General features: G+C 40.6%; 1 protein-coding gene across 2 annotated transcripts in view; it reads left to right on the plus strand.

The window, feature by feature from the left end:
• The window catches only part of LOC126100161 (cholesterol transporter ABCA5-like), a 337,905-nt gene that overhangs the window by 279,902 nt on the left and 41,875 nt on the right, over positions 1–16,128 (plus strand). For both annotated transcript variants that reach the window (XM_049910704.1, XM_049910705.1), the window contains 2 exons: positions 1,548–1,691; positions 7,698–7,919. In XM_049910704.1, coding sequence (XP_049766661.1) covers positions 1,548–1,691; positions 7,698–7,919 — 366 coding nt within the window. The remainder of the gene's footprint in view (positions 1–1,547; positions 1,692–7,697; positions 7,920–16,128) is intronic.

Raw genomic sequence — 16,128 nt, forward strand, 5'->3', positions numbered from 1 at the left:
CTTAACTTTAATCCATTAATGATGAGCGTTGCTCTTGACTGTGCATGATGCAGTATCAATAGTAACTGGTAATGGCGCCTTGCTAGGTCATAGCAAATGACGTAGCTGAAGGCTATGCTAACTATTGTCTCAGCAATTGAGAGCGTATTTTGTCAGTGAACCATCGCTAACAAAGTCGGTTGTACAACTGGGGCGAGTGCTAGGAAGTCTCTCTAGACCTGCCGTGTGGCGGCGCTCAGTCTGCAATCACTGATAGTGGTGACACGCGGGTCCGACGTATAATAACGGACTGCGGCCAATTTAAAGGCTACCACCTAGCAAGTGTGGTGTCTGGCGGTGACACCACAGGTCTTTTACTAGGCCCAAGGCCTATTTATCCACTTTCATTATAGTTAATTTACTTTTGTTATCCTTCCTCAATATAAATCATTACATTTTATTGTAATATCAATATTTCTATATTATCCTCCAAGGTGAGAGTACACATCCTGGTTTATTATTTTGATCTGTGACCTCAATCATAAAGTGCTATGGGGTGCAGATACTGTTACTGATGAGAGGAAAAAATTGACATTTGAAAGAAATACAATTTAATATAATTCAAATTACACAAAAATTCAGACACACTAGTGTACATGCACATATCTGTAATAGTACAATGATAATGACATGAATTTTTCCAATCTTGATAATAAGAACCTGATACAGGCCAGAAACACATCATTGGGCTCTCAGTAAAGTGAACAAAATGTACTTGGTAAAAAAGTAAATTTTTAAGAATGAACATTTGCTGCAATCTATCTAATCTCATATCCATAAGTTCACTTTCTTAGCGATATTGAAAATGACATACCGGTACTGAGGTTTCACCACAATGAAACAGCACGTGTTAGCTACCCCTACTCCCCCCCCCCCCCCTCCCCGCCCCTGCTGCCTCACCACCACTCTTCCTCTTCCCTTTTTCTTTCTTATATGTCTCTCTTCTGTTTCTTTGTGGACCATCTGTTTAATGTCTGAATAAATGACATCCTTTCAGATCTATTTAAGCAAAATTTTAATATTTAATTTCTGGACATTGCTGTACTTTTGTCGGTTCATGCTTCACTAATTCATGCAGTTTGTATCTCCACATTTGTTTTACCCTGGAAGTACAAACAGCTTTTCTCCCACCTCCCTCCTTCCCCCTCTCTTACAGCTGTTTTTTTGCATTGTCTCAAACACTGAATATTCATTTTCACTTTATGAGTATTAATAATTTTTATTGGTCCTTTTGGGTACTGATATTTCTCTAAGGAGTTGCAATGTCCTTCCAAAATTTATTCTAAGCTTCACACTCAACTGGTTACATTTACATCATTATTCTTTTTGTATGACCATAGTTTAAGGGTCTGACATGATGTAAGAGAATATTACAATCCAATACCATCTGATTTCTTCAACAATAATGAGATTAGCAGATTTTATTGTTCTATGTTGTGTAAAAGTAAGTGTAGCAGTTGAAACAGATGAGTCAACACTATAAATAAAACTTTGCTCATGCATTGCAGAATCATGACCGGAAAACATCAGAAGAAGTAACTGAAAATAGTGACATTGGAGAACATGAAGATAATGATGTTAAAGCAGAAAGACAGAAGGTTGCTGACATAATGGCCAGCAATATAACAAAGCCACCTGTGGTAATAGTTCAGGTATGTGGCAACAGTTTCTTTGTGTCCTTTGGTACATTTAAGGTGTTTGGTGTCAATCAGTACCATTTGGAAAAAGTTAAAAGTTGAAATACTCAAATCTTTGGGTGGGTGCTATAACTTATTTGCATGATGTGTGGTGGATTATTGTTGTTATCTTCTGGCCAAAGCATGTTTTGATGCCACTGTCCACAGTAATCTATTCTATGTAAAGCCTCTTCATCTCTGCATTACTACCGCAACCTACATCCATCTAAACTTGCTTACTGTATTCAAACACAAGTCTCCCTCTGCAGTTTTTTTACCCCCTTACATTTGCCTCCAGTACCAGACTGATACTTCTTTGATGCCTCAGGAGTTGCATATAACTGTCCTATAAATTGATCCCTGTTTAGATGTTAGTCAGTGTGACCCATAAATTACTTTTTTCAGCAATTCGATTCAATGTGACCTCATCAGTTACTGAGTCTATCCATCTAACCTTCAGCACCACATTACAAAAGCTTCTATTCTCTTCTTGCTTGGACTGCTTATTTTATGTTTACCACTTTCGTACAATCGTACACTCCAGGCAAATACCTTGTCAAATTATTTACTAAAGTTTAAATTTATATTTGGTGTTGACATTTTTAAACAATTTTTATGCTGTTGCTGTTCTGCATTTTGTATCCTCTCAACTTCTACCCTCAACAGTTATTTTGCTGTGAAAACTCACCTACAGCTTTTGGTGTCTAATCTCCTAACCCAATTCCCTCAGAAATGACTGCTTAATTTGACTATCTTGGATTACCCTTATTTATACTTTGATACTCATCTTGTAAACCCTTTTGCAAAATACTATCCACATCATTCAGTTGCTCTTTCAAGTCCTTTACTGCCTTCATTAGAATTGCATTGCTGCAGGCAAATATCAAAGTTAATTATTATATCTCCACCCTGAACCTGAACTACGTTTCCACATTTAGCTTTGGTTTCCTTCAAGCTTACTTCGTGTATGGGGCATAGGCTACAACCCTGTCTAATTGTCTTCCCAAATAATACTGCTTCCTTTTCATGTATTTCGTCTTTTGTAACTGCAGTCTGCTTTTTGTACAAGTTGTAGATAATCTTTTCCTGCCTGTATTTTATCCCTGCTACCTTCAGAACTTAACTGATAATGTATGAAATAATGTTACATGTATTCATCGTAATTGTACCACCACAGCTGTTAAAATTATAAAATAAACTTGTAAATCACCATCTTATCTGCTATTTGTATGGTTACATGAAGTTACAGATGTAGTAACGTATGTGGCTGTGGATACAGACAGGGTAGCCAGGCAATCTGTGCCAGATTGCTGTGCTGGGGTCTGGTACTGGAAGCCTGAAGAGGGTGGTAACTGTGTTTCTGGGTGACAGAGCAGTGCCACAGTGTGCTGCAGCAGCAATGGACAGAATAGAGTCCAAATGGACATATGTAAAAGGGGGCAGGAGGCAGATTTCTATGTATCTGGCTCTTGTAGACAGCTCTAGGCACATAGCAAAAAAGTCACTTAGCTACTGTCATCCCCAGGGCTCAGTTATTAACCTCACAGCCACCTCATCAGACTGGCTTTGTGGTGAGGGAGGACTGGCCTATTTATGGGCTACATGCTGGCACCATTTATGATGTGGTCAACTTTCCCTAGTGGCACTTGCAGGATTGCATATTGCTGTCACAGTTGCTTAGGCTGACACTGCTATAGTGCCCCCCCTTTTTTATTTTACACTGTCCTCAGTTTGCGTACATTTTAACAGAGTACATACACTGATGGAAAAAAAATCACAACACTAAAAAGTAATGAATGTAGAGTAATGGCCGGTCAGAGTGGTCGAGCGGTTCTGGGCGCTACAGTCTGGAACCGCGCGACCACTACGGTCGCAGGTTCGAATCCTGCCTCGGTCGTGGATGTGTGTGATGTCCTTAGGTTAGTTAGGTTTAAGTAGTTTCAAGTTCTAGGGGACTGATGACCACAGCAGTTAAGTCCCATAGTGCTCAGAGCCATTTTTGTAGAGTAATGAAATTGTGGGAATACATTTGTCTAGGTTATTTATTTAAGTGCTTAACATTGCAAGCTCACATGTTAATGTAATTGTGACATAAGCCATTGCAAATGTGAAATGTTGCTACATTAATAACTACTGTAACCACCAGAATGTTGAGTCAAACATGTAAATACGCAGGCATTGTGTTACATAGATGCAGGATGTCAGTTTGTGGGAAGGAGTTCTATGCCTGTCACAGTTGGTTGGTACGGTTAATGCTGTTTGTGGATGACACAAGAGGTGTCATCTGTTGATGTTCCGTATGTTCTCGATTGGAGACAGATCTGGTAATAGAGAAGGGCAAGGCAATAAGTTAACACACTGTAGAACACTGGCTTACAACAGTGGTATGTGGTCGAACATTATCCTGTTGGAAAACACCCCCTTGAATGTTGCTCGTGAACGGCTGCACAACAGTTGAGTCACCCAACTGACGTACAGATTTGCCATCAGGGTGCTGTCATACAAAATCACCCATCAGACCATAACTCCAGATGTGGGTCCAGCATGTCTAGCACACGTAAGGTTGGATGCAGGCTTTCAACTGGCCTATTAACCAACACACAGCTATCACTGGCACCGAGATAAAGCCATCTTTCATCAGAAAACACAATAGAACCACTCCCTGCCCTTCAATGAGCTCTTGTTTGACACCACTGAAGTCATAAATGATGGTGGTTTGAGGTTAGTGGAATGCACGCCAAAGGGCATCTGACTCGGAGCTGTCTTTGAAGTAGCCAACTTGCAACAGTTTGTTGTGTCACTGTGGTTTCAACTGCTGCTCAGATTACTGCTGCAGATGCACCAGAGCCATATTCCAAGCACGATGGTCTTTACTCTTGGTTGTGGCACTTGGCCAGTCTTCTTTAGACTGTACATTCTCATGACGACTGCTGCCAGTAATCAAGTGTAGTGGCTACATTCCTGCAGTCTTTCTGCACTATCACAAAAGGAACATCCAGCTTCTTGTAGCCCTATTACATGACCTCATTCAAACTCGGTGAGGTGTTGATAATGGTGTCTTTCTCGCCTTAAAGGCATTCTTGACTAGCAACCACTCACTGTGCCCAATCTCAAAGTTAACTAATGCTTATGGCCATTACAGCATGTATTTCAAGCAAACCTGACTTGATGGACTTTTATGCCACTTGTTGCTCATAGCACTAGTTCTATAGGCACTGCAGGCATGTGGTAGACATGTGGGTTGTTGCCTATGTAATGCACTTGCTCTTTCAGTGAGGTGGTGGTGATTCTTGGTGGCAGGTGTAGTTACTCAGGAGTTAGGAGGTTGTGGGGCAGAAAAATTGTAGTGCCTCAGAAAAATTGTAGTGCCTCAGAATATTTTTGTTTCTGAAGTAGAGAGAAAAAGACCACCCTGCAACAAGGGCAAACAAAACCTCAGCAAATTAGGTATTCGTGACGATGGTATGGTGTTGCCACTCACAAATAGGGCAATTCATAGTGGTTAGTGATTACAAGTGGCTATATTTAATGAAATTGTGATACATTGATAAGAATTGCAGAGAATGTAAAATGAAGTTAAATTTAGTTTTTACATACTTTATACGTTCTATAGACACCCTTGGCAATACGAGCAATACATCATAATTCATATCACACCACACTTTCTGAAGCTCAGGCAGAGTCACCAACTTGGACACACTATAAATGTGCATTTTGAGTTCTGGAAGTGTTTTTGGTAAAGCAGGCACATGCACAAGGTCTCTCACCTAACAAGATAAAAAGGAATCCTTGGATGTCAGTCCCAGAGATCTAGGTGGCCGAGAGTAGAATACAGGGCTATCATGTCCAATATGACCAATGGCATGGTTTGGAAGATTTTGATATAAAGATGTATGAGCTCCATACACCAGTGTCGTAGGTTCTCCATCTTGCCAAAAGATTTAACACATTGAACCTGTGTTAGGTAAATCTTTGTTGAAACATATCAAAAAAAGGAAATGGACTGTACAGTTTTTGTGTTGACATCGGTCTGATAAATTCTGACATGAAGAATGCCTTGTGCGTGGAATGCCATTTTCACATATGGGACACAACTTTTTATGTATTCATCTTCATGCATGTGCCATCTTCAGATTGTGTGTGTTTGCACAGTGATCATTGTTTTTAGCTTTGTTTTATGTCCTTAGTAATTCTTATTAATGTTGACAACAACAGTGTTATTAATGTTGAACTATAGAAATCAGTCTCTTAGGCACATACACTAATAAGCCAAGACATTATGACTACCTGCTTAATAGTCTGTCTTGCACGTCAAAAGAAACTTTGGAATGTAACCAGACTAGTACAGGTACTGCAATATCATATTTATCTGCCGATACTGAGCAAGCGACTTTAAAGTACCATGTCTGGCAAATACGGGAATATACATAGTGGATGTATGAGTGCAGGTCACAGATGCATGGTTGACAACATATGGAAATGTGGGTCACAATCATCAGTTGTGAATGGATAGCCAAATGGTTAGGCGACCACTTACAATAAGTGGGAAATCAGAGTTCGAGTCCCAGTCTGGCACAAATTTTCATTGTCGTCATTCCATTCTACAGCTGATGGTAGTCCTTATTTGCAATTGTGAATTCATTTGATATGGAAGTATGATTATTCTCCCAAGAAAAAGTGCAAGCTGAGTTATTGAGTAATTTCTTCCTCTTGAACTTCCAAAATTTCTTGCCCACACAGCAAACATGACAATTCGTAGCAGAATACAGAAAACTCCAAAACCTAATAAGTACGCACATGGAATTATGTCAATATTATCGTATTGTCCCAGCCATTTGTGAAAGCAGTTATTACAATTCGCTAACTTTTCTATCAAAATAGTTCTAGAAATTGACAACTAGAGGCAGCACCAGTCAAGGGATAGGTAGTGAGACATCTGTATGTTGTTCTTCTACAGAATGAGTCCAGTTTTTCAGTGATATGTGGCTCACTAGTCGAGAAAATCGTGACCTGACCTATATTTAGCCAAGGCCCTTTTAACACAAAGTTGTGGCCTGAGCTGTGCTTGGGTTTGGTCTCAAAAGTGTTAACAATAAACATGTCACACTATCTTACTGTCTCTCTTGGTTGTCATTGTAATCAGTAATTGAAGGCATATTTCATGAGAAACTTAAGTAAACAATAGAAGTGTTCATACATAAAATCAGACAGTCAAACAACTTTTAACAGGCTCAATTCAGTCCTTCCAGTCTTACCAAAAGTTTTGAAGGAACTATTGCAGTAAAATACTGTCCCGCTTTTATTAGATCACATCAACTGTGTATTAGTTCAGCTGTTGTAAAGGACTTTTCATAAAATAATCATTTACGATAATGAAGTATATAAGTTTTCTCAAGGGCACTTTTATGACCTCGTGAGGTCTTTTGTATTTCACAACATGCTAGTTAGGCAAACTACAATGTGAATGGGAATCCGTCTTGTACGGAAAGAGTCGTATCATATTGATAGAAAACAGATTGAGACAATAATGGTTTGTGCACCCGAATTGAAACCACACACAGTGTGGGAGGAGGGGGAGGGGGGGCATAAAATAAGGTATTGTTTTGGATCCAGTCCTGTTCGTGACCTACATAAATGCTATTCCAAAGTTCAAGCAAAGTGACCAAAACCCAAAACTAGACATCACCAAGGCAGTGGGTGAACAGGTCATTTGCTGGTTCACAGTAAGTAATTGACACTCTTGTTATGCAATAGCAAACACACAAAACTGTTCTGTGGTTGCAAGAAATAGACAGTGGTAGTACATTAAATGAAAACTGATGCATAACATTTGTTAGCATCCAGACTGCTAACAAACTAAAAAAAAAAAAGTCTTAATAATAGGTTGATCAAAGAACTCAGTTCACCATTTCATGAGACTTATTGATTCATTCTAATTATGTTTACCTAATTGTTGTAACTATCAGTTGTTTGTCTGTGCAGAATCTTCGAAAGGAATATCATAAAAAGGAGTTGAAAATGTGCACATGCAGCTTGTGTTGTCCAAAAGAGGAAGAGGAGGATGTCCACGTCAAGATTGCAGTGCGAAATCTGTCTCTGGCAGTAGATGCTGGAGAAGTTTTTGGGCTTCTGGGACACAATGGTGCTGGAAAAACAACTACGATGAAAATCATGATTGCTGAGGAAGCAGCAACCAAAGGAAGGGTAAGTTTGTCTTATCATTTAAACACCCCAATGAAGGGAAAAATTGTTACTGTTTTTTTTTTTTAATTAATGTTGTTGTTCTAAGCAACTGCTAGTCTGACTTTTGGGATCTCTCATGTGGTGCAATTAATTAAAAATAACATTGGATTGGTTGTATTGTCTTCATTTTGCACTGATAAGCTTAAAACATTGAAATAGGACTTAGTATTCAGGAGAGCCTATTTTTAACATCTTGAGGATAAGCAACCAAACATGATTTAAGCTGTATAATTATGTTGAAGTCTCCTGCATTAATATTGAGCCATACTATTTCAATTGCAAATGTTGAACCAAAACAGTTTTCAGGTGTGTAAACTTCCAATTGTTGTTTTATTTGAGCAACCGGTTTTGGCACTACGTTACACCATCTCCAAGCCCCCTGACTGGCAAGTAATGAGTGAAGGGAGCACTGTGTTAAAAATCTACGGGTACCACTAACTGAATGTTAGCCACTATTTTGACTGAACAAGATGTGAGAATCTTCCTTTGTTTCGGTGAGGGGGCTTGAAGATGGCATAATGTAGTGCTGAAACTGCTTGTTCAAATAAAGTAACAATTGGAACTTAAGACAGCTGAAAGGTGTTTTGTTTTGGCATTCTACATTGACCATCTGTATAAAATTGAAATACTGACACTATTTCAATTGCTATCCACAGCGCCTGAATATGTGTTCTGCACAGACTGATTTCTTCGCTAAAGCTTATAAATGATTTAAATGGTTCTATATCATGCAAAACATTATGGCTACAGTGTTGTATAAAAATTTCCATAATGTTCAGGAATAGTATATGTACATTCCTATACCTTTAATTGCCACTGACCAGTCATTAACAACAACAAAAACAACAACAAAAAAAACCATACACTAGACACCAATTGCTGGATAAAGAGCAACCCCTAGACTTCTTCATGTGTTAAAGTCTTCAGCTGGCCACATCCATTTTGGTTCTCTGTGTTTTCTAGCATCAAACAATAACACACTGACTCTTCCCCAGACTCATTATGTGTCAGGAAGCATACATATGCAACCATACAAGGCTTCTAACAAAAAAGGAGAGACTTAACTATTAATAATCCATTCATCTAATCACAGATTTCCTAATGACCAATGCACAAGCAAATTCATTGCAAACTGTTAATTTTATTTCTGACTTTTTCAAATCTCCTTAATAAAAATCAAAGATAAAGGAGACTGTAATATGCATATTCTTGAAGTACTTAGAATGCAGTTATTTAGGCTTCTCAAAATGGCTGCAACCATTAAAGTTTCAAATGGTTTTGACCTGTTACTAACCTTGTTGATCTACATTTACATCTACATCTAAGTCTACATAAATACTCTTCAGTTCAAACTTAAGTGCCTGGGAGAGGGTTCATCGAACCACTTTCACACTATTTCACTTTTTAATAGTGGGCTCTTTGCGTGAGCTCTGATTTCTCTTATTTTATTACAATGATCATTTTTCCCTATGGAGTTGGGGGTCAACAACATATTTTCACATTTGGAGGAAAATGTTGGAGATTGAAATTTTGTGAAAAGCTCTCACCACAATGAAAATTGTCTTTGTTTTAATGATTGCCAACTCCAACTCGTATGTCATGTCTATGACACACTCCCTACTATTTCATAATAATACAAAATGAGCTACCATTCTTTGAACTTTTTTGATGTCATCCATTAATCGTATCTGGTAAGGGACTCCATGTTGATGTCGCTCATTACCTCATGAGAATAAAAGGCTGGTTGTCTTGGACAAGAAACCTATTTTCTGAATCTGTGGTGACTGTGTGTCAACATATCATTTTTCTCAAGGTAATTTGTAATATTTGGACACAGCCTGTGTTCCAGAATCCTACTGCAAATCAATGTTAGTGATTTGGGTCTACAATTCATCAGATTACTCCCATTTCCTTTCTTTGGTACTGATGGGACCTATGCAACTTACCAGCCTTTAGGTACAGATCTTCCATCAAGTGAGCAGTTTTATGTATTTGTTAAGTACAGAGCTGTTATATCAACATACTATGAAAGGAATCAAATTGGTGTGCAATCTGCACCAGAGGACTTGCCTTTATTAAGTGATGTAAGCTACTTTGCTGCACTGTGATGATATGTACTTCCAAGTTACTCATCTTGGCAACAGTTCTTGATTTAAATTCTTGTATATTCACTTCATTTTCTTTTGTGTGGGAATTTTGGAAAACTATGTTTTGTAACTCTGCTCTAGTGACACTGTTATCAGTAACATTGTCATTGCTATCATGTAGTGAAGATATTGATTGTGCCTTGCCGTTTGTGTACTTCACATACACTCCTGGAAATTGAAATAAGAACACCGTGAATTAATTGTCCCAGGAAGGGGAAACTTTATTGACACATTCCTGGGGTCAGATACATCACATGATCACACTGACAGAACCACAGGCACATAGACACAGGCAACAGAGCATGCACAATGTCGGCACTAGTACAGTGTATATCCACCTTTCGCAGCAATGCAGGCTGCTATTCTCCCATGGAGACGATCGTAGAGATGCTGGATGTAGTCCTGTGGAACGGCTTGCCATGCCATTTCCACCTGGCGCCTCAGTTGGACCAGCGTTCGTGCTGGACGTGCAGACCGCGTGAGACGACGCTTCATCCAGTCCCAAACATGCTCAATGGGGGACAGATCCAGAGATCTTGCTGGCCAGGGTAGTTGACTTACACCTTCTAGAGCACGTTGGGTGGCACGGGATACATGCGGACGTGCATTGTCCTGTTGGAACAGCAAGTTCCCTTGCCGGTCTAGGAATGGTAGAACGATGGGTTCGATGACGGTTTGGATGTACCGTGCACTATTCAGTGTCCCCTCGACGATCACCAGTGGTGTACGGCCAGTGTAGGAGATCGCTCCCCACACCATGATGCTGGGTGTTGGCCCTGTGTGCCTCGATCGTATGCAGTCCTGATTGTGGCGCTCACCTGCACGGCGCCAAACACGCATACGACCATCATTGGCACCAAGGCAGAAGCGACTCTCATCGCTGAAGACGACACGTCTCCATTCGTCCCTCCATTCACGTCTGTCGCGACACCACTGGAGGCGGGCTGCACGATGTTTGGGCGTGAGCGGAAGACGGCCTAACGGTGTGTGGACCGTAGCCCAGCTTCATGGAGACAGTTGCGAATGGTCCTCGCCGATACCCCAGGAGCAACAGTGTCCCTAATTTGCTGGGAAGTGGCGGTGCGGTCCCCTACGGCACTGCGTAGGATCCTACGGTCTTGGCGTGCATCCGTGCGTCGCTGCGGTCCGGTCCCAGGTCAACGGGCACGTGCACCTTCCGCCGACCACTGGCGACAACATCGATGTACTGTGGAGACCTCACGCCCCACGTGTTGAGCAATTCGGCGGTACGTCCACCCGGCCTCCTGCATGCCCACTATACGCCCTCGCTCAAAGTCCGTCAACTGCACATACGGTTCACGTCCACTCTGTCGCGGCATGCTACCAGTGTTAAAGACTGCGATGGAGCTCCGTATGCCACGGCAAACTGGCTGACACTGACGGCGGCGGTGCACAAATGCTGCGCAGCTAGCGCCATTCGACGGCCAACACCGCGGTTCCTGGTGTGTCCGCTGTGCCGTGCGTGTGATCATTGCTTGTACAGCCCTCTCGCAGTGTCCGGAGCAAGTATGGTGGGTCTGACACACCGGTGTCAATGTGTTCTTTTTTCCATTTCCAGGAGTGTATGACCAGAACCTATCGGGATTTTTTGCCGGATTTCAAGACAAGAGTTTCATTTCTGATTAAGAGAATCCTGCATTGAAGTTCGCACGAAATTTTGAGCTTCTGTAAAATATCACTAGTCTTGGAGATTTTACATTCTCTTTAATTTAGCATGCTTTTTTTGCTTCTTCTGCAAGTGTTCTGACCTGTTTTATATACCGTGTCTATTATTAATTTATTTGGTATAACTCTACGTATTGCAATTTCTTTGAATTTAAGCCACATCTAATCTACACTTTCATAGTTAGTTTGAAAGGAATAGAGGCTGTCTCTTAGGAAGGTGTCAAGTTAATTTTTTATCTTCTTCTTCTTCTTCTTCTTCTTCTTCTTCTTCTTCTAATAGTTATGTTTTGCATTTATTATTGGTGGGTCCGGGTGCTGTGGTGTTACATCTCACCACAATGACATCCCTGTATCCATTGCAATGCTTCCTATTTGTTAGGGGTTATTTGTTGCCAAGAGGTAAAATATGTTTTCACAATCTGGACTAATTGTTCAAAATAATCTTCAGAGGCAATATTTAGTATGAGTTTAGGTGATGCTTTATGCCTATTAGTGACTTTAAACATGTAATTTTGCCAGCGTATTGAGGATATATTGAAGTCACCAGTAAGTATAATTGTATGAAATGAAATGAGACTCAAGTCTTCTTTGAAGTGTTCAGCAACTGTATCATCTGAGTAGGGACGTCAGTAAATGGAACCAGTAATTAATTTATTATTTCAATTTTGCAGCAAGGTAAACTACTTCTAATAGCAACTGTATTTAATTTGTCCTTTCTGAATGCCGCCAGGTCTTTCGTAAAAATTGTGGCTGAACTCTGGTTTTAGCTAGCTGTCAGTATCTATAATGAGTTGTGCTTCAGTGCTTTCTATTAATGTCTGTAGCTCTGGTTCTTTGCCAACTCAGCTACAATAATTTACTACTTCCATAACTATGATTCCCATGTCAAGTCTTATCCTGTGGTTGACTGGCTGGCACCCTGTGAGACTGAAACCCTTTTTTTTTCCCCTCCTGAGATCCTTTGACCTAAAAAAGAGCCCAGTCCACTCCATACAATCCCCACTACCTGTACTGCCACTTCCTTTGTGTAGTGGACCCCTGTCTTATTAATTGGGATTCTATACCCCATTATCCTATGCTGGAACTCTAGGAATCTGCAGCTTACATGGTCACAGAACCACCTGCGCCTCTGATTAAGACCCTCCATCCAGCTCTGTACCAAAGGTTCATAACTGGTCATGTCAACAATGCTACTGATGATGAGCTCTGCCTTCATCTTGCAAGCAAGACTGATAGTCTTTACCAATTCTGCTGGCTGTCAAAAACAACACAGAATCTCTTCAAACCCAAAGTGGCACACATTGTTAGTACCAATATGAGCCACCACCTGCAGTTGTCTGCAGCCTGTACTGCACATGGCATCTGGAAGGACTCATTCCACATCTTGGATGATTGCCCACAGTAGGCACATGGAGTGCACATCATATTACTTCTCCTCCTTGGCAGCACGATCCTCAGGTGCACCCTTTGTGTGTCTAACATTGAGGCTCACAACTACCAGTAAACGTACCCTCTGTGATTGCAGGGATCTTGCAAGCTAAGGGTCTTCCTCTAAAACAGGCCAAGCGACTGCATCTGGCGTAGAATCTGTATCAGCCACACCTCTCTCCCAGCCAATAGGGAGGCCTTTCAATTGACCCACCAAAAATTCTTTTGTTACCTGCCACAGCTTGGGGCAACTTCCCACTCGGCCACTGGTGAAGGGTCAACCTCATTGTGGGCAGTAACCAGGGTATCAACAGTACTAAACTGATTGGGGGGACACATGGAACATACCGGACAGTCCCTTGGATCCCCGCATCTGTCCCCTCACAGTGATATGTGAAGCTCCGAGTTGAACAATAACAGGTGTGACACCATTGATTTAAAGTTGACTTACGTACTTTCACTAATTCCATTATGACTGATAAATTTTCACCCAAAGCACAATGTGAAAGAAGAAGAAAAATTGCAAATGTTTCTCAAAGTCAGTCATTGGGTCTTTATTAGTCTTTTGAATCTCCAATCTATTTTTTAACTAATGAATCATGAACCCCTGTAAAGTACGTATGAAGTTGATGCTTTCCACAGTTGGGATTGAACAGGAAGTTAATTTAAATTCCAGTGACATGTTAATTTTGTCTTGTGGTCACTGATTACTGGAGTGTGATAACAATGTATAGACCTTCCATTAGGTTATTAGCTTGTAATTTTCATATCTCGTAGAGTCAACAATTTTTTTAAATTAACAACTACTATACTGAATTCAGATAAAACGCACAACATGCAAATCAGTACTGCACAAGGCCTGGCCACACTATTAGAAATAAATGTGAGGGTAAATTAGTGAATGAAAAAGAATATTCTAAATTCTTTAGTGTTTATATTGATAATAACTTGAAGTCACATGTTACAGACCATCTTAAATGTCTAAGCTCTGCAGCATTTGCATCATAGAGAATATAATATTTTGATGATGAAAATGTCAAAAAAGTTAACTTTCCCTATTTTCATTCAGTAATGTTTTATGGCTTCATATTCTGAGGCAACCAGCCATTGTTTGTTGCTCAGAAACATATAATAAGAGTAGTGTGTGGGGTCTACTCTAGAACCTACATTAAACAGCTGTTTAAACATGTGGGCATACTGACAACAGCCTCATAGTACATTTACTGCCTTGTGGAGTTTGCTGTCAACAATAAATCACAGTTTGAAACAATTGTAATGTTTGTAAATATGATGTGGGGAGGAGAAGTGATTTACACCATCCATCACTCAGCTTTAGTGTGGCATAGAAAGAAGTTATGATGGCCACATGGGCTAATATAACAATGAAAACGATCAATTTTTGACAAAATGATTTATTTGTATAGATAAAAAATCTACTCACCAAGCTGCAGCAGATCACACACATAAAAGGAGGCTATAATTAGGCAAGCTTTCAGAACCAGTGGATTCCTTCTTCAGGCAGAAGAGTTGAAGGGGAAGGGAGAGAGGTGAAGGAAAAGGACTGGAGAGGTCTAGGAAAAGGGGTAGATTTCGGTAAAGTCACCCAGAACTGTGGGTCGGGGGAGACTTACTGGATGGGACAGGATGAGAAGAAAAGACTGTTTGTTGGGGACTGCATCAGATGAGTTTTGAAAACCTGAGCGCTCAAAAGTATAAGACAGGGTAATATGAGAGATTACTGCTTGAACATCATGAATGAGTTAATAAGAGTGAAAAGTTAAGTGCTTTGTGCATAACAGAGGTGGGAGGGGGCAGTGGAAAATAGATGGGTAAGACAATGAAAGGTGTAGAAAACTAAAAACAGAGTGACAAAAAGAGTAGTTGCTGTGGAGAAATACTGACACAGAAGAAATCAAACAATGGAAAATCCAGGATGGAATGTAACAATGCTATTGAAAGGAAAGTTGCTACTCACCATATAGCGGAGTTGCTGAGTTGCAGATAGGCACAACAAAAAGACTGTCACTTTCGGCCAACGAGGCCTTTGTGGAACGTAGATGACACACACACACACACACACTCACTCACTCACTCACTCACTCTCTCTCTCTCTCTCTCTCTCTCTCTCTCTCTCTCTCTGCATGCTTGTGGCTTCAGCTGCAGAGGCTGTAGCCATGTGTGTGGTCTGCCTTTACCTTTGCATGCATACATGTGTATCTATTTTTGACAAAGGGCTTGTTGGCCAAAAGCTTATACTGTGACAGTCTTGTTGTGCCCATCTGCAGCTCAGTATCTTTGCTATATGGTGAGTGGCAACTTTCCTTTCCACAATACTGAGACAGAGGAAAGTAACGTAAACTGAGGCCAGGTGGATGGCAAGAACAAAGGACATGAGTTTACACCTATGGAGTTCTGAGAAACTGGTGTCTGGGAGAAAAATCCAGATGGTGCTCATGGTGAAATAATCACCAAGGTGATGATTGTCGTGTTGTAGAGAATGCTCTGCTACATGATATTGCATGTTGCCAGTATACATTCCACTGAAAGACTTGCCTTATACCACCTCCTATCACCACCTATACCAGTCCTATAACTGGCAAAACATATGCTATTAACAGGAGAGCCACCTGTGAAACAGCATGTCATATGCCAGCTGTTATGTAAACATTGTTTGGCTGTTTACACCGGCATGACTGCCACCAAATTATTAATTAGGATGAATGGGCATAGGCAGAGAGTGCAACATGTATTATCCTATTGCAGAGCATGCTCTACACCACGACAATCGTGACCTCAGTACCTGTTTCACCACTCGCGCCATCTGGATTCTTCCCACAGACATCAATTTCTCAAAACTCCGCAGATGGGAACTAGCTCTACAACACGTCCTCAGTTCTCACCACCCACCT

This window comes from Schistocerca cancellata, chromosome 9, assembly GCF_023864275.1.
Source record: "Schistocerca cancellata isolate TAMUIC-IGC-003103 chromosome 9, iqSchCanc2.1, whole genome shotgun sequence".
In the NCBI taxonomy this organism is placed as follows: Eukaryota; Metazoa; Arthropoda; class Insecta; order Orthoptera; family Acrididae; genus Schistocerca; species Schistocerca cancellata.